The sequence below is a fragment of the Cupressus sempervirens genome, chromosome 1, assembly GCF_028749045.1.
Source record: "Cupressus sempervirens isolate cs-2001-9-10 chromosome 1, ASM2874904v1, whole genome shotgun sequence".
Classification (NCBI taxonomy): Eukaryota; Viridiplantae; Streptophyta; class Pinopsida; order Cupressales; family Cupressaceae; genus Cupressus; species Cupressus sempervirens.
The window spans coordinates 582195346-582222033 of record NC_143118.1 but is presented as its reverse complement, the minus strand read 5'-3'; the positions used below and the strand labels follow the sequence as shown (position 1 = coordinate 582222033).

At 36.1% G+C, this 26688-nt stretch overlaps 1 protein-coding gene across 2 annotated transcripts in view; it reads right to left on the bottom strand.

Annotated features, from left to right (window-relative positions):
• The window catches only part of LOC149578755 (HAD-superfamily hydrolase, subfamily IG, 5'-nucleotidase), a 142275-nt gene that overhangs the window by 795 nt on the left and 114792 nt on the right, over window positions 1–26688 (bottom strand). For both annotated transcript variants that reach the window (XM_089831321.1, XM_089831314.1), the window contains exons 15-16: window positions 19469–19531; window positions 19259–19337 (exon numbers count right to left, since the gene is read on the bottom strand). In XM_089831321.1, coding sequence (XP_089687447.1) covers window positions 19259–19337; window positions 19469–19531 — 142 coding nt within the window. The remainder of the gene's footprint in view (window positions 1–19258; window positions 19338–19468; window positions 19532–26688) is intronic.

The following is a 26688-nucleotide window of genomic DNA, read 5'->3' as shown; positions in this document are numbered from 1 at the left end:
GGACCAGACAAAGCTGCTGAAAAAAATGCAGAATCGACAATTATAATGTGTATTTGATGATCAAATATTGACTGTTATATACCATATTGATTTAGAAATATTATGTTTCCGGAAATAAATACCCTTGCATGTAAACTGGACAGCTCTGCACTAGGGATTGCATAAAACCAAAAAATGATCTCTATAGTAAAAAATTAGGCAATTGAAAAAACTGAGTCTTACATGTAATCTAGTCAAGCTTTGTGGTGTGTGTGTGTACAGAGAGAGAGAGATTTCAAATTGCTTTTATAGATGGTCTAATTTATAAGAAGCTATATAATATGTAAAGATGGACCATTATAAGCTTTAATGACAACTGTTGAATCATACTTAGCACAGCTAATTGTCACTACTGTTCAATCATACTTAGCACAGCTAATTGTGTACACAGATCCAAAAGGCCTCCTGAACTAGTTGTTCAATAAGTGATAAAGGAGAATACTATTGCTCTTTTCTAAATGAAAGCCCCCAATTGCAAGCAAAAACAAAACACATTTTGAATTAACCGTAACTGTACAAATTCACTAGATTATACTGATAATTCAAGTGTAATGATATACAAAGAAGCTTCTAGACAAAAAGAAGCTCCAAATAGAAGAAAAAAGAAAGGAAGTGTCTAGATAAAGATTTTAAAAAAGGAAGCTTCCATTCAAAGGTAGCCATAGATACATTGAGAGTGCATATAACAAAAATATACAAGTAAAATACATATAGCACATGCAAGAAATATAGCCCATGTGAATATGTCTCAACATTTCATCCATGCTTAGAGAAAAGTGTCCTAAGTTTCTATTGTATTTGGGTGTACCTTCATTAACTAGTTAAAGATCATATTTACAAGACTTGCCAACAAGCCTCAACCAGTTCTGCATGCAATCACCAAATAGACTTGGTCTTTCAAACTTCCTCTACAAGCTTGGTTAAAACTAAAAGCAATAAAAATGTGAAAAATTGGCATGCATCATGAAGGTCCTTTCTGCCTTGAAGGCCTCACTTTAGGCTTGGTGGCAGAGAACCCACCCCTTCAATTCATGCTACATTTGAAAGCGGCAATGACCCTCCAACCTGTTGGGGCCTAGTATTCTCAAACCATCACTCTAGCTTTAGAAAACAAAAATTAAAAATCATTTTGCACTATGCTAGATAGAAAGCAGTGTTTTTTCTTTACTTACAGAAATTTTACAACATTTTTTAAATTTTCCTAATTAGATCCTAAGTAATTATTCTTTTGGTTTTCCAAAGAGTAATGTTACTATGGCTAGTCCACAATTGAGAATGTATATTAAAAATGAGTATAGGACCCATCACAGAGCAATTGCTCTTAGGTTGACTGATGCATCTTCCTCTCCATCATAGTTTAAACTTCAAAGCACATGCGATTCTTGTTTTTGATGCCATGTATATCTTAATCAACAAGTTTTGTACCCCAAAAGAATACATGAGTTTTTCAACCCAAAGTGCACATATGTGAGTGAAAATCTTGTTTCCCTTAACTCAAATCAGCTTTTATATTGATGCTTTGTTTGTACTTGTATATGTGATCAGAACAACTTGTAAAAGGCTGGTTTTCAATCTTTAAAATTGGTTTAGAACAGAGTGCATAAAAAACCTTTTATTAATTTGTGTTGAGTTTGGTTCCAAATCCTATGCGATAAGTCTATTCAAAGTTCAAAGCAACTGTCATTAGGTGTTCAACTAGATAGTGTTGGCTATTAGAATATGAAATCACTCTTGTAAGATCCAAATTGTGTGACAAATCATAGCTGGATCATAAGGATGTGTAGATGTTGTTTAATTTTATATTTGTCTGGACAAAGCAGCCTATAAAGAGTGAGATATAGAGAACTAGTACCCTGCCACTAAATAAATAGGATCAAACCACTCAGATGCGTAGTGGTTATTGTTTGTAACAATTGCCCTCATAGCTACTATTTTTTTTAACTTAATGTGAATCATTAACTTGATCAACCAATCATCTTCCATTTGATTTATAAGTGGGATTTTCAACTCCTCCATTCATCATGGTGGCCACAACTCAATATCACACTATAGGATTACTCTTGGTAGTGTTTAGTTTCTGTAATCAGGGTCATACCTCGACCTAGAACTGTAATATTCCCATTATTAAATAAAAATAAACTTTTATTTGGGGTCTTGATTGATTTATGTATATCTCGGGCACATCTTTAATTTTCTGTAAGTGTGTGTTTTTTGTGTCATGTGTCAACATGTTTCTCTGTCAGGAGTTTTCTCTAATGGGGTATAGATGTCCATTGGGTTAGTTGTTGTAAATATGCAATTTGGATTATTTAATATACTGTAAATTCTTGTTGGAGTTCAATATTGTTCACAATTTTGGAAGTGGCAAATCTTCCCTACTTGGCTATTCGGGTTTCGATGGGGTTCAACCCTCACCCTATTTTGTTTTCTGAATTACTTTGCTCCAACCTGACAAGTTTGAGCACGATCATCGTTTGCAAATTATAATTTCTATTTTGGAGACAAGTCAATACATTCCTGTGCATTGGTGAATATTTGTGCAAGTTCACAATTCTTACTTGTATTTATTTATAAATCTGGTTATTCAACATTTCAGTTGTTTGTACATGTAAGACCCTCCAATTTCGACACTACACCAAGAAACATATATAAGAGAGCACATCATTTGTCCACATTGAGTTCCGTACCCAGCGTATGGACCTTGGACAATTAGGAGGTCAAGATTGTTGTACAACCAACATAAGGAAGTCAAACACAGTCGTACAACCATCATCATATGTTACACAAGGTAACCACTGTATGGTCATCAAATCCATTGTAGACATGAGTCTCAATTAACCATACACAGGGTAGCTACCACCTACATTTGTAAACATTGTATGAAATCCCCTACCACCATACAAGCATCCTAGCCAACATGCAAACATCTCATTCGTTGTACATGCACAAACTCTTCCTCCAGTGAGTCGTTAAGAACATTACAATGGTATCAAATCCAATTATTCTACCAGCCTGTTGATTTGAATGCAAATTCATACCCGAAGAAGAAGGTGAGATCACTTTGTTGATAAAATGGGGGATCCACAAGACCCTATGAAAAAACTCATGAATCTTCTAGAGAGCTCAACAGAAACCAAACTCGAATCAATGAAACCCAACGACTTACGCAGGAAACATTATAGAAATTGGTCGAGGGAAAAGCAATTGGAGAACAAAATGGGCATAGCGACAACTTTGTTACAGGAAGGACAAACCCCCAACCCTCTCACCCTCGACCTTCAATACCAATCTACCCTCCAATAATGGAAGCACCACACAAATAACAAGAGCCCGCCTTCTAAGAAATACAAGAACAACTTCGAGAAGATTGGAGGAATGTGAATATGTAAAGCGATATATCCTACAAAGATTGTGTTGATCTAAGAATGAGATATTCAAGCGGGGAAAATCGTGGTTATTTTAATGATGACCTCAGGAGGAAGATCATAAAGTTGAATTTATTGTCATTTGATGGATCTGGAGCAATCACCGCACGGACACTAAAATTCAACACAACTCATTGCTTGAAGAAGCAATTAAGTTCACCGTACTCCATCTAGGAGTGGCACAGGAATGGTGGCACTATGGTTGGTCACTTTGGGCCACGATCAAGTAACCTCTTACACTAAGTTTACTGAGAGACTCATCGACCGTTTCGATGGAAAGGATGCTGAAGCACTTCAAAGATTTGGTGCAACTAAAGCAAATAGGGACAGTAGACAATGATATCACAAGATTCCAAAGGCTATCAGTATTGGCCACGGACATCTCTAAGTGACGGCAAATTGTGTTATTCATGGATGAACTAACAAAACCCTTGAGAGGCTGGATCAAAGGGTTCAACCAATGCACTCTCAATGAAGCTATTAAGGTGTGTGACATAGTTTCATCTTCTTTCAAAACCCACATAGCTACTTCAACACCTCCCCCACAAGAAGATAACAAGGACCCAATTCAAAAAAAGCCATTGCTGGATGAAGACTCTCAGCAAGAGCTCCAAAGGAGAAAGATTTGTTTAACTTGCAAGGAGTCATGGGGACCGGGTCACCGCTATCTTGGGAAGGGGAAGATTCATTATATTGAGGTGTTTCCCAATGATGAGGAAGGTCAAGTATCCACAATACCTGTTGAAGAAACTAACTAGGTAGAGATAATAAATGCACTTGTACAAAAAGGGAGTTCCATTGCTACCCTCAGTACAATGGATGGAAGTAGTATCTCCAAAGTCTGTGGCGCACTTCACAGAAAACAAGTCACTGAACATAGTTCACCTACCATATCAACACCATCATGGAAAGACAAACTTTATCTTGGTTTGAGGAATTTCATCACCACCAAGTCATCCCAAGGTAGGACTTTTCTTGTGTGTGTGGATTTCCAACAACTTTCCTTGTTTGAAATTGAGAATTTTCACAACTTTCCATGGAATTTTTTGGACTTTATCTTGGTTGGGGAAATTTCATCAACAACCAGCAAAATTTCAAAAACACTCTAGGCTGGGCAGACTTTATGTCTACTAAAGGATTTTCCTTGCTTGAATGGATCGACTTTTGTGTGAAACAAGGAATTTCCACATTTTGTTTTGAGTCAACTTCTCTTGAGACTAGGAATTTCTCATCTCCTTAGGTGGACTTCATGTTGACTTGTGGATTTTTCAAAAACTTAGCAATTTTTCCTAGCCTTGGCGGACTTCATGTGAGTTCAAGGAATTTTCTCATGGGAGAGGGCAGAATAAACCCTTACTTGAGGATTTTCCAAGAATTCTTGGGCGGAGTTTGGGGTCTTGAAGAGAATTCTCAAGCTTGGAGAAGGGAATAATAGTGGTGTAGGAGCACGCATGCTATGTAAAGAACATCTTTAAGCATTATTGGATCATCGTTAAATGTAATAAGGTTCTAAGGACCATTTAGAGGTATTTGGGAACCAGTTGAACTCATTTATAGTACCATTGGTAATAGGCATTAATACACCCTCATGGTCAAATCTGGTCAACAGGTCATCAAAGGTCTAAGAAGGGTAGAGTAGGTTGGTATGTTGTTTTGGACCATTTTTGGTCTTTAGGTCGAGTCCTTGATGTGTACAAACATAGGTTGCAAGGGAGTGTCAAAAGTTGTCAATGTTGTCATGACAACATTGAAAACAACCATGCAACTTTTTGCATTTTCAGTCCCAATGGTCATAACAGTTCAAATGACAATTTGGAACCATTCAAAGGGATGCAAAAACACTTTTTAAGCCTTCACGGATTGAAGGCAAAGGTTGTTGAAGGTTATGCAAGTTTTGGAGCCATAAAAATAACACATGTTCTTAGTTTTTTCTTTGTTTCGCAAAGTTGTACGACCTTGTACGGATTGGTCTATACATGGTTGGATAGGGTGGTGTCTTAACCGTCTTTTGTAGGTGGTTTGAGGTTGAGATCTTTATCAAAGTTTATAAGCAATTCTTTGAGGCAAACTATAAAACCCTCAATCTCCTAGGGTTGAGATTCAAATGTAAATAATTCCACTTTCCACCACTGGAAAAATATGACCCTTGGTGGAAGATAAGGCCCCTAGATGTACTATAAGATTCAACTAGTCCTAGACCAAGAGATGAAGGGATTTGGGAGAAAGATGAAGCCCTAACCAAGCATCTCTATGTGTTTGGTTAGCACAATAGTGCAAATGGGTATTGTAGAGGGACTTAGAGGATTTGGTTGAGGTCTAAGGGTGGATTTGGTGATTTTGCATAGCAACAGAGATGTTTCAATGATTAGCAAAGTTGGTTCAACCTGTTGAAGGGCAATTACTTTGTAAATCAAGCCAAATTAGGCCTATTATGTCTGGTCAAACAATCTTAGTCAAGTGAGTAGTTGGTAGAAGCAGAAACCCATTTTGTCATATGTTGTCAAGGGCCCAAAAGGGTATTCTGAACTGTGATTTGTCCCTAGGGTTGTTCAGGAAATTTTGAAGTTGTTGGGTCAAAACCGAAAAAGGAGACCTAATTAGGACAAGACATTCTAATGAGTGGGTAAAGCCAAATGAATGGTGGAGTTTGGTCAATCTAGTTGTTACATCCCAAATTTTGCGCTAATTTTTAAATTGATCATAATTGTTGGTTTAACAAATTATTTTTCTTGATCATGTGAAATTAGTTAGTTAATTATAAACATTGTATCAATAGTTAACATATTATTTCTTTTCTTGATCATATGAAATGAGTTAGTGAATTATAAATGTTGTACCAACTGATAACGAATTATTTCTTTCATGATTATGTGAAATGAGTTAGTTATTATAGACGATGAAATAACCAGTACTCTATAATTGTCATTAGATGATTAACAATTGTTTGATTTGAATTAACGATAAATATATTTTGAATTAATGTGTGGGCGAGAATGTTTTGATTGGGTGATGGTAGGAGAAGACTGAAGAGGGGGGAAGCATTGCTAAACGGCATCATCGGAATCGGATGGTCATTTGGTTCAATCATCAGGATCGGCAGGTATGACCTAAGACTTCCTTGGAAAGGATACAAAGACTTGACCGCAGGTTACATTATGGACACACATGAGCTATTAAGAAAACAACATAATAAAAACATAAAGTACTTTAAATTAAAATATAATTCATACCTTGGAATTAATATTAAATCTCCTTATTTTATCATTATATGAAACCCTTAAATACGAACACATATATATAAAAATGAAGTGGCACTAATAAATTATAATTATATAATTTAATGATGTCACCTTATCAATATACATACATGAATGCACATGAGAGCATATAATAATAATAAAATAAAATTTAAACTCTTCAACTTTTTAATTATTTTCCCTCTTTGCTCCTCTCATTTTTAAATTCAAATTTATGAAGTGTCTAAATAGTCTTCTTGATAACCGATGGTAGCCAAAAGGTCACGATTGACCATTAAAAAGAGCATCTTGAATCGATTTGGAACAACCTTCTTCTTTTCTGCATTTTCTCTACTCTCCTTTCAAGCTACTACGTCTTAATATCGAGCCCAATGAAAAACGTTTTCAGAATATAACCATTCCTAGCTCTAAAATCCGCTTCATTTCTAATTCCGTCTAAGTCCAACAGCGTTAGGATCTTAGAACAGAGCAATATATAGCGGGAGGTCAAGAGTACCAACCGGCAAATAGAGGAACCCGAGTTTACATTCAGGTCACGTCATTCTTTGTTATCCAAATTCAGTCGGCTTTCATACTTTTTCTTTCCGAATATCAGCAGTGCTTTGCTGGATATGTTTGCCATTAATTACTTTGTTGCTGTTGAATAATATGATCAGAGAATTGAATAGAAAGTATATTCGGATACATAACTCCCATACATAGATTTTTATATAGACTGGTATCTTGTTTCTTTGATTTTAATTGAATAACCTTGAGATTATTTCAATTTTGGATTCGAAAGATAGAAAACTCAATTAAGTTGCATGAATCAATATCTATGCATGTGAATATCATCTTTTTCCCAAACAGTCTCCAGAGGTGTAAATAATATCATAATGATCAAACACGGAGGAATTCACTGGCAAAGAAGCCATGAAGGGTGAAGAGGTGTAAATAAAATAGAATGGTTAAAACCTTTCAAGCACCTAGGATTCACCGGCAAAGAAGCCATGAATGGTGAAGAGGTGGAGATAACTTGCAAGAACCAAGAATGAAATCAGATATAAATAACCATGTAATGAAAACACATAATAGCTCATGCATGTCCTGATAATAAAATCTATTGTCAAGTCAAGTGGTGGAGATCGGGTTTACAAACCCAAATTTGAAATCCTTGGCCAAGGTAGTTATAGGCATGTGTGCCAATCATGACATCTTTTTGTTTGTCCATAAGCTCCAGTTATATAGGTATAACTAATGAGACACTCAAACCACCAGGTAGCTCGAATGGCTGGACTTAAGAACATCCCAAGCCCGATCCCAAGGTAAGGAGGGTCATTTTATTAAGTTAGGATGTGTGGGGATAAGTATGGTCCGAGGTTGGGAGGTTAAGCCTATGTCAATGCTTCTCCTCTCACCAATGCCAAGGCTTGAACAACATGATAAAGGAATTCCTCCATTATATCTATATGTTTCTTTTTGCACTTTTACCTTTTAGATCCATAGAAGAATTAAAAGATAGTTTAGTTTTCTAGTAGCATAAATTAAATAAATTGTATTAGTTGATATAGAAGATAGTCGTTACTTTATTTTCATCTGAATATGTTATTAGTTAGTAATGGTTAAAATGTTAGCAATGTATTCATTTATTTATTTCGTTATATCAGTTGAATAAGAACTACAGTTAGAATACAAAACAATTACTTTATCCTAGTTAAATTCAATTAATGGAAGTCATTGTCATGTGAAATGGAATCAATTACTTATTAAATCAGATTATTAAGTGTTTTAAATTGGTTATGAAAATTCGTTTGTTACACTAGTGTTCCTATGCGAAAGGCATGTTGAAGGCAGAACCCAACTCACTCTCTCAAGAATTAGGTGGAAAAGACAAAATTGTCAAGGGATTCATTAGGGAAGGGTAATGAAAGAAGGTATATGGAACCAAGAAAGGTAATACTAGGATAGTGACTTGTTAGAAAAGACATATAGGAGCCTTGGATTTTGCAAGTGGCTCTAAGAGACAAGGGAAGAGATTGCAACAACGAGGGTGAATAGTTGGTCTATTGCTAAGGAGACAAATAGGTGATAACAAGGAGATCTTTGAGCCACTCTGCATCATATAACATTCAAATATTATACATTAAGTTATGTTTTATGTATATACTGTCAATATGTTTGAGAGTGGTTTCAAATCCCTAGGAGTTATAGGGTAGACTCTAGATTTTAGAAGACTACAAAATTTCAGACATTGAAATTCTAGATATAGATGCTTTCTAATTCTAATTATAACACCACAGTTGGAGCACACAAACTTCCACAAATGATGACTTCGAAATTGTAAACCTATAAGTTATTTCAGCACACAGACATGAATGTGATGTATTCTAATAAAATGTGTGAACTAACAAAGTTATACAAATTGCAGTCGTAACTTCCAATCTATACCACCACAATCGTCTCCAGACATAACTTCGAAACAAATTGTTTCTTATATTCATTTTGCTCCAAGTACAAACAAGAATTGCATGAACTAAAGAAACACAAATTGCAATCATAACTTTGAAAGAAATTGCTTCTTTTATTCACTTTCTCTTCAAAACTTGCACAAACAAATCACGATTATATTTGCACAACTTTTGTAGAGCTTTCTTCCATATATAAAGATGATATTTACAATGGAAGGCACTCCATTATATAGCAAAAGGAGTGAGAAAAGAGGAGAAAACAGTGGGAGAAACTCAACCACCTTGTCTATGTCAAAAAAGGAGGACTCGATCAATTACATAGCTGAAGGCACGTGTAATTTGATTGCATGCAAATCAATTACACATAACATCTTCTAAGCAAAATGATAAAAATGTTGAAGCTATCAAGAGCTCTTTTATTCTGAGCCACTATATTCACTTTGATAACACAATACATGTCTTCTGAGCAAAAAGATAAAAATGTTGAAGCTATAAAGAATTCCTTTATTCTAAGCCACCACATTCACTTTGATAACCGTTGTGTTCCATCTTTTGATAGCCTCTCGATTCTCATGTTGATCAACCAGTTGTCATTTGAAAATTGATGTAGTCAAGCTTTTGCTGATTCCATAGTTGTTGTGAATTCTCCTTTATCAGATCTATAGATTCTGGATTTCTCAATACTTTGAAAATCTTCTTAATGATGTCCGGATGTAAAGCTCAAAATAACTTTCCAATCAACATCTTTAACCGATTTTTATTTATTTTTATTTTTGAATCGAACTGATTGGCACATCCCCACACGAACTTAGATTCTAGGGAAGCCATTGGGAAAGTGGCAAAGTAACAAGAATTGGAATCGGATCAGAATAGGCAAGGCCGAATCAAATCGTGAATCAGCCATGAATCGAAATCGAATCGGCCACGAACCGGCAAATTTAAAAACCTTTGAAATTTAGTAACTTATTTCATTAATCCTTTATCGCTGATTCAATTCACCGATTCACAAAAAATCGTTTGGCTTGAATCAAATTGCCGAATCGCGTGAATTGCATGAGTCGCCGTGATTCTTAGAACTATGGAAAGTGGAGACTAAGTGAATATTGCTTCTTTGATTTGAAGCATGTCTTCTTAAAAAAATGTCTATTCTTTGAAGAAATTCTCACATATCTTGACTTGATGAATTCATTGCAACATGAGAATTCCAATGAGTGAAAACATCTTACAATGGAGTTGAATCCATGAGGGTTTCAAGATTTGGTCAATAATGCTAGATCCATGGAGGATAAGTCTTTTGGGTATGATTTAGATACTTTTTGAACACTTAAATAGGCTGGAAAAGACATGGACAGCTTCTTTTTTTAGCACAAATGGTCAAAATCGGGTTTTTCCAGGTGGATTATATATGAGCAAAATGTGGGCTTCAATGACTTGGAATGCAAGCAAATGTGACTTGAGAGCATATGGATAGTAGACTTTGTGTTAAAAAATGACAGTTTTCCCCAAAGTCGGGATTTAGAAATGTATTTACATAGGATGAAAACTTGTCATTTTTGACTTGTGTGTAAATGTGCAATCGGGATTTTCAAGTCCGATTACATATTTGAGAAACATGGAGTTGAACAAATTTGGAGATGGAGTGAGGATGAAGGATAAAAATGTGAATGGAAACTTGCATTCTTTGAGACAACTTTCATCATTTTCTTCACAAACTTGCTCTCTGAAAACACTAAAAATAAGTAAAAACAAAGAAACATATTTACAAAACAAGAAAAAGAAAAGAAAAAGCATACCTCTTGCTTTGACACAAATTGATTGCTTTCAGTTTCAATAATTCAATCTTGTAAGCAATTTAGTTTTTGAGAGGAAGAACCTTTTTTGCATTACAGAGATTGAGAGTTTTTGAATTTATTTATGTTTTTAGAACAAAAACCTAGGGCTGCAACTAAACAAATGGAAAGCAAAGAGCAAAAGAATGCATTAAAAATTCAACAAGAACAAGAAATGCAAACAAAACCCAAAATTTTCACTTACTTGGAGAGCAAAGAGCAAATCTTGGAGCAAAGAAGAAGTTGGAATGAAACTCTTGTCCAAAAAATTTCCAATGTGTTTGCATATAGCATTCAAAAGCTTTCGAATGTCTTCAACTTGGCCTTAAAATCACAAATTTCCAGCTCTATTACACATTTAAATAATGTGCCAATGCATTCCTTAAGTGCAGATTGCACTTTTCATTACCCACTACACATTGCATTTTGAGTTTCTCATGCAAATCGGACTTTTCCAGCTCTTTTGCATATTGAGTTTGGACACCGAAGTGCAAATCGCACATTTTGGAGGCATTTGCATATTGGAAATAATAGGCTAAGTGTCGGTCACATTTTTCCAGCCCATTTGCATATTTTAAAATGTGTAAATGGAAAACTTCAAAGGCAAATCAGGCTTTTTGAGTAGCATTAAATGTTGCATTTGGGCGTCTAAGTGCTTGATCATGGTTTTAGGAAGTATTTACACATTGTATTTTTCCAACCAAGTGCAAATCGCACTTTTTAGGAGGCATTACATATTCCTTTTATGCCCAATCACGGTTTCGCCATGCATTTACATGTTGCTTTTTGCATGAAAAATACGAGTGTAGGGTCAATTGCACTTTTTGGGTGTGATTATACATTGTATTTACATGCGAATAGGCAAATCGTGGTTTTCAAAATAAAATGCATATTTAAATATCATGCAAAAATTGCCAAGCCAACTAGTTTTTGAGGAAAACAAGTTTTATCAAGCCAATCATGGTTTTGAGAGTGAAATTCACATTGCATAATGATGAGATGTAAGATGTAATATGCAGTTGGCCTTCAAAAGTGTGATTTGCCTCTTGAAATGGAGTAAACAAGAAAAATCAAACTTTTTAGATGCAAATGCATATTTAAAATGAGGCAAATCACACTTTTCAAGTATGTTTGCATATTTCATCAAATGCATATGTAAAAGACATAAAAACTTGTTCTTTTCATTTGACTTCTCATTTGCACATGTCTAATTGATTCACTTAAGTGAATCGCACTTTTGGGGTCCATTGCATATTACACATGACATTTTATGTGTCATGTAAATGGGTTGAAAAGATGCACTTTTCACTTAAGTGATTTAAGTTATAACATAAAGTGCATGTACAATATCTAAACAGATTAAAAAGTGCACTTTATAACTTAAGTGACAAGTTATATCTTGAAAGATCAAAAAGTGCAACTTTATAACATTGGTACAAATGGCTTTGGTTCAAAAAATTGCACTGATCACATGAGATTATACTCATTTATATATACATGTTGATATTTTTTGAATACCGATATGTATATGTACATGAATATAATCTGAATTTCATTATGGTGATCGCAGTATTCAGAACTGTCAATTCATATTATTATTGAAGTAATATCTCAAAAATGAATTCAATAAACAATTGTATTTATATTGATTGTTAAGCGATTGCAATGGACATAGTTAAAGTCTTAATGGCATTAGTTTTGTTATGACTAATCACATCGGGTGTGACCATTCCACCGATTGGGTGCATGGGTGAATGCTCATGTCTCCATTTGGAGACATGCCCATTCACCCATGTACCCGTCCAGACTTGTATACACAATATATGCCGCCCGATATTGCAACATAGAAATTGATTATGTATGCAGATCGAAGGCAATACACACATCAATCTTTAAGGAATATTTATATCATTGCATTCGGATTATATACTCTGTGCAGCACTTTGGATTCTTCATTGACATTGATTGTACCTGCAAGAAATATACATACTTCAGCATTGCAAAAAGAAATGTGTAAGTAAACTTTACATGGTATTAGAGCTTGGCTAAGGAAAGATCACACTAAGTTTATTGAATCAGATTTTTACTTTAAGACAACAATCCTCTCTCCCTACAAAATGACAAACACAATGAGATTTGAACATCAGCTTGAAAGTTTTGATAACTTCGAATACTGGAAACTTGGAGTGATGATGTTGTTAGAAGAAAACAAATTGGAATCATTTGTAAAAGAGGACAAAGAGGAACCTATAGATGATCCTAAGAAATCAGAATGGATCGAGAAAAATGAAAAGACAATAAAGATAATTGTAGATGTTGTTTGAGACCACATAGTACCTATTGTGGCAAAACATACCACAGCATATCGTATGCTTCGAGCTCTTGAAAATGCATTTATAATCAATAATACATGTAGAAAACTTGCTCTTAAAAGGCAGATGAATAGTGTAAGCATGAATAAAGGAGAAACTATAAATGTGTTCTTTATAAGAATCATAGACTTAAGAGATCAATTATTTGCACTTGGTTATGAGATTGAAAATCAAGAGTTATCCTTAATAGCATTAGGAGGACTTCCAAACTCTTGGGAATCCTTTGTACAAGTGTTAGGTCTAAAATCTGTAAACTAGATCTTTTAAGATCATATTGTTTTCAAGAAGAATTGAGATTAATGATTAAGGGAAAACACAAAACCCTAGATGAAGATGTTCAAGTTCTTAATACAAATGCTTATAAGAAAGGAAAGAAGAAAAACAACAAAAGGAAAAGAAATTTTCATGGAAAAGGACAATGCAAACAGAAGAAAGACTTGTCCAAAATCCAATGCTTCAGATGTGATCTATATGGACATTATGCAATAAATTGTCTCGATAGATTTAAACCTCAAGCATCTTTTGCAAAATCTAGGAAGTCAAATGAAGGCAATGAAAATGAAAAATATGCTTTCTATTTTACATTATCCAGCCAAATATCAACAAAAAGGAATACATGGATAGTTGACAACGGATCTTCCAGACACATCACTGGATATCAGGATAACTTAGAAAGCATGAAAATAGAAACAAATGAAGAAGTTACAATTGGTGATGATATTGCATACTCTGTAAAAGGAATTGGGAGTTGCACCATAAAATTGAAATCTGGAAATTCTATTCAACTTTCTGAAGTTCTCTATGTACCAGGTACTAAGAGGAATTTAATATCTATATCTACACTTGAAGATGATGGTTATAAAATTACATTCATGGAAGGGAAAGTACTAGCATGGCCTAAAAATTCAACCATTAAAAAGGCTCTAACAATAGGAGTACAACAAAGACTCTTATATGAGCTATGTGCCAAGACAAACCTTGCACTCGTACATGAGACCTCGGATTCAAATGAAATATGGCATAGAAGACTAGGTCATATCAACTTCCGTGTCCTAACATCAATGGAGAAGGTAGTAACTGGAATGCCCAAGTTAAAACATATTCACAATGAATCATCTAAAGGTTGTGTCTTAGGGAAAAACACTAAAAAGCCATTTCCTCATAGTTTGAGCAAAACTAAAGAAGAGTTGGAACTAGTACATTCAGATCTATGTGGGCCCATGTCTATACCATCTATAAGACGATTCTTGTACTATTTGATATTTGTTGATGATATTTCAAGGAAGTAAGGAAGACATGGATATACTTCCTTAAATGCAAAGAATCTGAAGAGGTTCTCTCTAAATTTAAAGAATTCAAAACTATCACTGAGAACTCCTTCGGTAAGAACATTAAAATTCTAAGAACAAATAATGGGAAGGAGTATACTTCTAAAATATTTTAAAGAGTTTTGCAAACTCATCGAGATTAAGAGGGAGTTCACAGTCCCTTACAATCCTCAAGAAAATGGGGTTGCTGAAAGGAAGAATAGAACTATTGTAGAATCTGCTAAAGCCATGATTTTTTATCAAAACTTGAGTATGTCCTTCTCGACTGAAGCATCCAACATAGTAGTCTATATTCAGAATAGATGTCCTCACTCACATTTGGACAATCAAACTCTTGAAGAAGCATTTTCTAGAAAGAAACCTGACATCAATCACCAAAGGATATTTGGATGTCCTGTATATGTTCATGTACCTAAGGAAAAGAGGACTAAATTAGAAGCTTCTGGAACAAAGGGTATTCTCATTGGTTTTAGTGAAACAGTAAAAGGATATAGAGTCTACATTCCTACACAAAAACAAATAGAACTAAATAGAGATGTCATCTTTGAGGAAGACATTGCTTGCAGAAGAGCCAAAACCTCCTATTAACTTGATACATTTGATTTATCTCCAGAAGAGACTCTTGCTCCTAAGATTCAGAGGGAGTTTCCTAAAGAGACTTTAACTAAAACTAAAATCCTTCCCGAGACTCAAGAAGAGAGTCTTGATCACTCTAAAAGGCAACTTTAGTCAAGGAAAATAATACAAGAAGGAGATGGATTCGCAGCCCCTTCAAGAACCATCCGAGAAAGGAAGAGACTTAGAAAATTGGCATATAATGCTTTCGTATGTGAGAGCTTGAATCCTGAACATCCTAGCACTTCTGAAGCACTTAAACATCAAGCTTGGAAAGATGCCATGGTGGAAGAATACCTGTCTATGTTAAAAAATGATGCTTGGGACATAGTTCCGAGACCTAAGGAAAAATCTATTGTGTCTTCAAAATGGCTCTTCAAAGTTTAGTATGTTGTAGATGGCAGCACTGAAAAACATAAAGCTCATTTTGTGGCTAGAGGTTTTTCTCAAAAGGAACGAATTGATTTTAGAGAAAGCTTTGCACCAGTTGCCAGGTACACTTTTGTTAGAGCTCTTATAGCCATCGCAGCAACCAAAGGTTGGAAAATCCACCAAATGGATGTAAAAACTACTTTTCTTAATGGAAAAATAGAGGAAGAAGAACACCTAGAACAGCCAAAAGGATTTGTAACTCATGATGTTGCTTCTTATGTTGTAAATTGAATAAGGTTCTATATGGACTTAAACAGGCTCCTTGGGCTTGGTATGAAAGGATTGACAAATACCTTTTAAGTCTTGGATTCACCAAAAACATGGCTGATCCAAATCTCTACTTCAAAGTAACTAAAGGTGATATGTTAATTCTAATTCTTTATGTTGACGATCTTCTAATTACAGGGGAAGAACATCATATTAATCAGTGAAAGAAAGATTTAGCTTCTGAATTTGAAATGAAGGATTTAGGAATTCTCCATTACTTTCTTGGTTTGGAAGTATGTCAGAAGTATGATAATATCTTTCTACATCAAAAGAAGTATACTATTGATATTCTGAAAAGATTTGAAATGTGGGATTGGCGACCTATGTCTACACCTATGGAAACCAACCTTCACAAGCTAAAGGAAGCAAGTGCTGAATCCAAACTAGTTGATCCCACCTTATACAGACATATAATTGGGTCCTCGATGTATCCTGTAAATACTCGACTTGATATCTAATATGCAGTGAATGAATTAAGTTAGTTCATGTGTGAACCTTGTGAGATTCATCTTGTTGCTTTGAAGCATATATTGAGGTATCTTCAAGGTAATATTGGGTATGAACTTAATAAGAGAATACCAGCTTGGAGTTACATGGATACACTAATTCCGATTGGGCCGGAAGTATAAATGACCGGAAAAACACATCAAGATGCTACTTCAATTTAGGATCAACCATGATCTCTTGGATTTGCAGAAAACAAGCTTCTATTGCTCAAAGTTCTACTGAGGCAGAATATATTGCAGCAGCTATGGGAGCTAGAGAAGCAGTGTGCTTTGGAAGTTGCTTTCAAACTTGTTTGGTGAACCTTTGAAACCTACCACAATTCATTGTGATAATCAAAGTTGTATCAAATTATCTATGAATCCGGTATTTCATAATAGATCCAAGCATATAGAGATTCTTTACCACTACGTAAGTGACATGGTGGAAAGAAGAGCTATTCAATTAGAATATATTAATACAGGTGATCAAACTACTGACATTCTCACCAAGGCTCTCCCTAAAGTGAAAGTTAATCATTTCAGAAAGAAACTTAGCTTGATTGAAATGTAAGTTTATGAGATTGAGTCTCAACTTTGTAAATTTGTATTAATTAAATAAAGATGTTTAAAGTGTAAACTCTTTTGTCATATGTGTGACTCTATGACTCATGGGCCTACCCTATGTTCATTATTTAAGGAGATAATCTTTTATTATGGAATATTGATTATGATAATATAAGTGACGACTTTGTTATTATTAGATTACTATCATGATGAATATCATGTGACTTAACATTCAAGGAAAGATCATGTTAGTTAAAGGAGCATGTTGATGGATATCATGTGACTTGATATCTGTTAAAGATCAATATGTTCAAATTCATGGTGGATATTATGTGATTTAATATCTATGGATAAACCATGATCTGGTATGGTGAATATCATGTGACTTGATATCTATATACACACCATAACTGAAAAGAATATCATGAGACTTGATTTTCTTATATATATATATATATATATATATATATATATATATATATTGAGGATATTACTTCTTATAATGAGAAAAAAAAAATCATATGCACTTTGTCTTCCCTAGCTAAGAGGGAGTGTTGATACAAATAGCTTTGGTTCAGAAAATTGCACTGATCACAAGAGACTATATATATATATATATATATATATATATATATATATATATATATATATATATATATATATATATATATTCTATTCATGTCAATATGTTGAATACCGATATGTATATGAATATAATATGCATTTCATTATGGTGATCGCAATATTTAGAACTGCTGATGCATATTATTATTGAAGTAATATCTCAAAAATGAATTCAGTAAACAATCATATTTATATTGATTGTTAAATGATTGCAATGGACTTAGTTAAAGTCTTAATGGCATTAGTTTTGTTATGACTAATCACATCAGGTGTGACCATTCCACCAATCGAGTGCATCAGTGAATGGTCATGTCTCCATTTGGAGACATGCCCATTCACCCATGTACCCATCTAGACTTGTAAACATAGGATATGCCGCCCGATACTGCAACATAGAAATTGATTAATGTATGCAGATCGAAGGCAATACAAACATCGATCTTGAAGGAATATTTATATCATTGCATTCAGATTATATATACTGTGCAACACTTTGATTCTTCATTGGCATTGACTGTACCTACAGGAAATATACATACTACAGCATTGCGAAAAGAAATCTGTAAGCAAACTTTACATATAGCTTAAAAACACATTTATTTTTTAAGTGATTTCAAGTTATAAACATCAAAAAGTGCAACATAACATCACAATATAAAGTTTAATATTTAAAATATGTAATTAGGGTTTTAAAGTCCAATTACACATACACTTAAACGTTAATATCTTTTGATTGACAACTTTGATTAAGTCCTAAGATAGCTCAAAATGAGCCTATGACCGAAAGCAAGAGATTGAAGGAAATAAAAGAACCGAAACAATCCAAACAAACACGCTAAATGCAAAAAAGGACTTTGAAAGCCTCAAAAATCAAGTATAAGCTACTAGATTCAAAAAGTCTAATCAAGCTTTCAAAAACAAAAGTAATTTGACAAGAACCTTCAATAAAAAGACTCATAATATGAATTGGGAAGGATTAATTGACCAATTTTTGCCAATAACATAGTGAATTAATTTAAAGAAATATGAAACTTTAATTGCAAAGTTTTGTGGTGTTGCCTACATTTTGTGATTACAAAATGAAGGACAACACTATTGTCTTTAAATTATTGTCAGTCTCATAAGTGTGAATACTTGAGAGGTGGCAAATTATAGCACTAGATTTGAAACATGGAAATAAAATGAGTAAAGCATGGAACAAAAATGAGGGAACATGATTTTGAACCAGGAAACAATGATGAGTAACACTACCATAATGTTTCTGGATTTTTAGAATGATTGGCATACAAATAAAAACATTCCTTACTTTAAGGTGACAGCAACAGCTTAACCGTAATTTCTAGCATTTATGAGGACATAATGGCACACTAACTCTCATTGGAACAAATGCTTCCATCATACACCTTGGCAATAGAAGGAAGATAATCAATAGCATCAATTTAATCCGAAAGATTAAAATAAATCATAGAAACCCCTCAAAAATGACATCTGGACCATTTATATCAATTAAATTGAAATTGTCAATAAAAATACACATCTTCTTCAAGGGAATCTCTAAATATTTGCATGTATACCTGAGCTTGTGATCGGAAATACATGAATGGTGTATATCGCAAAAAATTGGAAACACGAGAAGTATATATATCTGCATATCTACAAAGTAAAAAAAGACAGCAATAAAGACACAGCAATATCATATACCACAAATAGAGAGGTAGTAGATTTCAAGAACGACAAGCATATACAAAAGAAGCAAAACTTTTAAGTGAGAAGCAGTCGCTTACTTCTCGATTTGCCTTGTAAGATGGCTCTTATCCCACAAACCAGCACGAGAGAGGTATCCCCACCTGTTGGAAGAAAACAGTAACACATTGAATGTAATTTACAATTAGCACTAAATTATTTAACCATGAAACAAACTGCACAGATAATCATAAACTCATTAATAGACTTCACACAAGCACAGAAACAAAGATGTACTTTAGAAGATAAACAAAGCAATTCCTCCAGCACCCCAAATGATCTAATCCAAGTGCACCCATAAGAAAGACTGCATATAGACAATCCAACAAGCATGGTCTAATCTCTAAGAGACTATATATCAAGCAGAGAGTGAATATTATATCACCAACCTACATTAGACAGGTGCCAATCCAATTCTCTAATGTCAAGAAATCAAGGTGACTGAAACTTGTAGAGCAGTGAGGGAAATCCATAAGCTCCAGAGAGTTATAGGCATCACAAGTATATACAAAATTGCATGTTTCAATAGATTTGCAACAACATAATTACTGTCACTAATTCTACTTGAGGTTGAAATGCATCAGTTCCTCAATATAGTTATTTTTCAATGATATCTTTATGACACACAAGATTTAGCACACAATTGATTCTCTAGTGAGGATTACAAATTTAACAACCAAAACAATATGTTCCTCGTCCACATATAAGAAAGTAAGGAAAGGAAGAACAAACTTATTAATGTTTTTGTGATTAAATTAATTCAATGACTGCAAAGCGCTTGTTAAGACACCACTAACACTGATTTCTCAAAGTAAGACAGCCATACACAAGAAAAGAGAAAGCTATAATATAAAATACACAGATTTAGCCATCAAAAGTTTAAATTAAAAGTTCATAAAACTGCTATCCTTACATTTAAAAGGGAAACATCCCCCATTTTGCTTCCAATGATTTATTTGGGTATACTTATCGTCTCCCGCCATTTTCATTATGGGATTGGCTATTTTGTAAACACTGCCTTCTTTATTTCAATACACTTATCGCTTTATGGGAAAATAAAATTAGAACAAAACATGGACAATAGAAACTATTGTAGAATATAGAAAAGGTTCCTTCTTGAAAGCTTTATATCACGAGACATTAGTGTGGTGTGGTGAGACCTTGAGCGAGAGCGATGAGAAGCTAGGATGCCAGCTAGGCTAGGGAACAATCCCTAGCCCATGTTTGCTGTTTTCCCCTTTTGCTGATATTCTTCCCTGTTCTTTTTGGATTGACGGCTGCTGGACAAAGTTAGTGTGGGTTCCGATTTTCGGAGAGCATTTGCAGACAAATTTGGATTGGGGTTTTTATTGTTTGCATGGCAGGGCCTGGGATTTCTTCTGCATAGGTGAGGGTAGATGGTTCTTCTCCAATTGTGCATGCAATGAGATCTGAATCGTTTTATTCAGGGGAGAGCTCCAAGATGAAAAAAGTTAATGGTTGTTTTCTGCGTAGGCATGATCGCCCTGTTCTAGTTATTCCTCCAATGACAGTGATGGAGGACATTGAATATTGGACCAAGCATGCTTTGATATGCAAATTTCTTGGAATCTGGATTTCCTTATCTACTCTTGAGACATGGATCCGCTGCTCATGGCAGGTGGAAGGAGATATGGAGATCATGCTAGCAGGGAATAGCTATTTTTTGTTGTATTCTCATGCATGTCTGATCGTGATTGTGTTTTTGAAGGAGGCCTTTATTTCTACAACCATGTGGGGTTATTTGTCAAACACTAGCATTTAGGATTTAATGTTGTTGAGGATCTCCCTTCAACAATGCCAGTTTGGGTTCGCTTGCCTCACCTTCCCTTGGAATTCTAGCAAGAAGACATCCTCTGTCAAATTGTTGCTTTGTTAGGAAAGTTGACTGCAATTGCGCATCAATCCCTCGATAAAAAGGTTGCTTGTTTTGCTAGAATTTGTGTTGAAATTAATTTGAATAACCCATTACCAGATTCTTTGGAAATTTGTCTTGGGGCTTCTTCCTGGGTGCAATAGTTAGATTATGAATCCCTCCCTTTCCGATGTCGGATATGTCATGAGTATGGTCATTTAAAGTGTCAGTGTCCTTGCAACTTGACTTCCAAAGGAGCAGACGGTTCTATGGTCGGCAATGGTGGTGGTTTGGCAAATACTATAGTGAAAGGACAAGCTCAGATGGATAATACAACCAAGGGGAAGAATCAACCAGATGTTACAGGAAAGGGAAAGGCTCAAATGTAGGATAAGGATGGATTTACCCCTACTCGCCCACGAGCTAAGGGGCGTGGTCAGAAGAGGCCTTTGAAAGATAGAATATCTGATTCGAGTTTTAATCGCTTTGAGGTGCTGGATAGTATGGTTCTAGAGGAGGGTATTCCTCCTAGTGTCTCTTCTGACCCAGTTTGCCCAGATGAGGGACTTTTACCTAATGATGCTTGTGGGGCATCCTAGGTTGTGGCATATCAGAATTGTGAGGTCCCTGTAGCTCTTGTTCCAGATGCTCTGGTAACACCTGTGGTGTCGGAGGATAATGACATTGTTCTAGCCGACTTGGTTAAGGATGTGCTAGCATCTAGTAAGGGTAAGGGGTCTCCTCTCCCCTTGGGGTTAATGCATAGACCCTCTAAGCGGGTTTCCTTTACTCCTTTAAGGAGTGGGCGCAAAACAAACCAAGAGAAGATTAAACTCACGGGAGATATATTGATAGAGTCTGGGTCAGTGAAACCATTGGATGCTCATTTTCCCCATTCTACTCAATGATGATTATTCTCTCATGGAATGTTAGGGGGTTGAATAACATCCCTAGACAAAAGGCTATTCAGAATTTGGTGGTTGATCTTTCTCCTGATGTTTTTTGTATCCAAGAGACTAAGCAATATGTGGAGTCTATGGTCCAACATGCCTCTAGTATTTGGACTCGTGGGCAATGTCAGTGTGTTGGGGCTATGGGCAGTGCTAGTGGTTTGGCTATCTTTCGGGATCTGCAAAAAATTTCTCCCCTTGGTTGGGTGTCTTCTTGCTCAGCTCTCTCTATGGTGGCTTCTGCTTTGGACTCAGGAGAGGTAATCATGATTACTAATGTGTATGTGCCTGTTGTTTTTGCGGGAAAGGAGGAACATTGGAGGCATATTCAATATATTAGAAATTGTCACCCTTTTCGTCCTTGGGTGTTAGCAAGGGACTTCAATTCAGTTTTAAGTTTGAAGGAGAAGCAAGGTGGTTTGGCTACATTGGGGCCTTCTACTCTTCTTCAGCAACACATATCGCTTTTGCATCTCTCTGATGTTAAGCCTTCTAATGGTCTCTATACTTGGAATAATCGAAGGATTGGGGCTGATGCTATCTCAAAACATCTAGACAGATTTCTTGTTTCTTGTTTCCGAGTTAGTGGCATCCTTACTCTCTCTTCGGAAATCCTGGATTGGAGGGGTTCTAATCATTGGCCAATCAAATTTTTTGCTATTGGGGCTTGTATTCCAAAGCATCCACCTTTTAAGTTCCAGTTGATGTGGCTTCGTGACTCCTCTCTTCGTGATTTTGCTTTATGTTGGTGGAGAGATGGCGCTCTTGCATATGGTACTGCTATGTTTTCATTTTCCAAAAGGCTTCAATATGTTAAAAGGCAGCTCAAGATATGGAATAGACAATGTTTTGGGAACCTTCACTCTATGAAGAGGCTTGTTCAGGAAGATCTTGATGTCATCACAAGGCAAATTAGAGATCGAGGTTTCTCAGAGGATCTTGGAAGGGCTAAATCCCTTGCTTCTAGAGCTCTAGAAGAATGGGAACTTCAAGGGGAAATTTTTTGGAAGCAAAAGGCTAGAGTTGATTGGCTCCAGGAAGGTGATTGGAACACTACTTTTTCCCATCAAACGGTACAATCTCGTCGGAATCAGAGCAATATCTCTTCTTTGGTTAATTCTCAAGGTATCAAACTGACTTTCTTGCCAGCTTTGTTCCAGGAGGCTACTCGGTACTTTTCTACCCTCTTCTCTGAGGACTCTCCTCCTGCTGATAATGAAAAAAATATTATTGTCTTGTATTCCTTCCCTTGTCACTCAAGAAATGAATGATTATCTCATGCGACCAATATCTTTGGAAGGGTTGGAGGAGGTGTTCTTTGGCATGCCTAAGGGAAAGGCTCTTGGTCCTGATGGCTTTCCAATTGAGTTCTTTGAGGTGGTTAAGGAATCCTATTCTAGCAAGCAGATGCTTTAGGTATTGAATTCTACTTTCTTGACTCTTATTCCAAAAAGAGAGGGTGCTAATCAATTGGAGTTTTTTAGACCAATTGCCTTATGTAATGTAGTTTACAAAGTCATTACTAAGTTGATTGCTAAGAGAATTAAAAAGTGGCTCCCCATTATTATCTCAGAGGAACAAGGTGGTTTTGTTGCTGGAAGACAAATTTTGGATGGGGTGGTTATTGCTACTGAGGCTATTCACTCTATGGCTAGTTCAAGGGAGAGAGCATTGTTTGTTAAGCTCGATATGGCTAAGGCCTACGATAGAGTTAAATGGAGTTTCCTAAGGAATATTCTTCCTACCTTTGGCTTTAGCTCTGACTAGGTGAGTTGGACAATGAGTTGTGTTACTTCTGCCTCTTTTTCAGTCCTTCTTAATGGTCAACCTTCCCAACTATTTGATGCCTCTAGAGGCCTCTGCCAAGGTGACCCTCTCTCCCCATATCTATTCATCATCATGGCTGAGGGCTTGGGCAGATTCATTAAGTATCAGATGTCCCAAAATTCTATTCAGGGGTGACAATGGGGTAGTGGTTTACCTACTCTTTCTCACCTTCAATTTGTTGATGACTCTGCTCTTGCGGCTCTTGCTAGGATCAAGGAAGTTGAAGCCTTTCGACATACTCTAGATATTTATTTGGCAGCTTTAGGCCAAAAAGTTAATAAGTACAAATCTTCCATTTACTTTTTTAACACTCCTAATTCTATTCAGCAAAGGATTACTGATATCCTACAATTTCAAATTGGGTCGCTTACTTTGACTTATCTTGGCATCCCTATTGTTGTTTCTAGGAAGCCATGTCTCTTCTAGCAAAATTTGATCACCAAGCTTCGGGATAGGGTAAATCATTGGACTCATAGATGCCTTTTTACTACTACTCGGGTTACTCTTCTTCAATCTGTTATCCAAGCTCTTCCTACTTATAAAAGCATGGTTCAACCTGCTCTTGTTTACTTTCTCAAGGAGTTTGATGCTCTTTCTCGGCAATTCCTTTGGAGTGGTAATTTGTGTAGCACTAAATGGAGTTTGATTAGCTAGGAGACTATTTGTAGGCCTAAAAAGGAGGGTGGTCTTGGTCTTTGATCAGCTCTCTTGAGTAGTCAAGCATTGGTTGGAGACTATTTGTAGGCCTAAAAAGGAGGGTGGTCTTGGTCTTTGATCAGCTCTCTTGAGTAGTCAAGCATTGGTTGCTAAGCTTTATTGGTGATGGTGCTCTGGACAACATCAACTTTGGGCTCGTATTATCACCCATAAATATTTTCGTGGTCTTGATCCTTGCTCTGTTTCTGCACTTCCTCTTGAAGGTCGTGGCTCAATGGTTTGGCATACTCTGAAGACTGGTGATGTGTTAGTCAAGAGAGGTTTCTTCTGGATATGTAAGAGGCTCTGAGGCTTTGTTTTGGTCTGATGCTTGGGATGGATTCCCATCCATATCATCCATGTACCCTATCTTCAGACTCTTTGTGATTCTTTTCATGCTATTGGATGTGGCTCATTACAAAACTCCTTATCAATTGGGACCTGTTGTTGGTTACAGATGGAAGCACTCTTCTGATTGGCCTCCTAAAGGCACAGACATGGCTCGTCAGGAGCTTTCTCAGATTCTGGTCTCTAGGGAGTGTTCCTCTTTGCTTGGTCCAAATGTTCTGGCTTAGTGAGGTACCTTGTCTGGTAAATATCATGTCTCTATTATGTATCAGGAGCTAACTAGACAATTATTTGGGGATGTTGGGTCCCTTGGTGGAAACAAGTTTGGAATAAAGTTTCTTGGTCCAAGTGCAATTTTTTCATGTGGCTAGTGGCTTACAACCGCTGTCTTACGTGGGATAATCTTTGTAAACATGGATTTCAGGGCCCCTCTTATTGTGTTTTGTGTGATAATGGAGAGGAGTTTGTCTCCCATCTATTCTTCCATTGCTCCTTTTCTACTCAACTATGGCACCTTTGGTGGAGTGCTTGGGGTTGCTCTTGTAGGCATGCTTCCTCTTTGCTTGAGTTCTGAGCCCGCTTGGGCAGTGCTCCCTCCAAGTCTTCTCCTCTCCATGATGCTTGGATTGCTGGCCCATCGTTCATTCTCTGGCCTATCTGGTTGGAGAGGAATCGTCGAATCTTTCAAGATGTTTAGCTTGGTGTTATGCATCTTTGGTGGAAGATCTCACATTCTCTTCAGGAAACTATTCAAGTGAAGTGTGCACTAGATGGGGGTATGGATCCGACTGATCTTGCTATATCGCCTCAATTTTCATCTTTAGGATGGGGTTGCAGCTCAAAGGTATCAAAAAGTGACCAAGCAACCTCAACATCAGAGGAAAGGTTGGGTGAATCGAGATGGACATTGGACTCCTCCCCATGGAGTTCTGAAAATTAACACTGATGGTTCTTCTCGGGGGAATCCAAGCCCTGCTGATATTAGGGAAGTGGCTCGTTGCAATTCTGGTCACATTAAATTCTTTTTCTCAGTGCATAAGGGTGATTACACTAACAATCTCATGAAGGCTCAGGCCATTTTACATGTAGTGGAACAGTGTTGTTTGCAGGGATGGCGCAAGATTATCTGTGAGTTTGACTCCCAAGTGGTGGTGAACTTGCTTTCCTCGCAAGAGCTTGAGAATGTTAGTTGGCAGCTGGCCACTGTTGTTAATCAGATTCTTCTCTTTTGTACCTCTCTTGAGTTCATTAGTGTAAGAATTTGGCTTATGCTAGAATTCACCCAAGAACTAAAGAACTCAAACACAAGCACACAGTAGACCAAAATAGAGAGAGTATGATCCGAATGACAATATTTATTCAATATGCCCACTTGAGAGTACACTAGGAGTGCCTGTATATAAAGGCCTCAAGAGAGCTTCTAGAATGCAAAGAAGTCAGCATCATGATAAGTCATACAACCAAGCACATGTCCACCAGATATGGGTTATCCTCCATTAAACACAAAATTAAGTACGATGATGTGAGGATAAGCCTACAATGGTGTAGCACGCAAATCAGTGGTGTA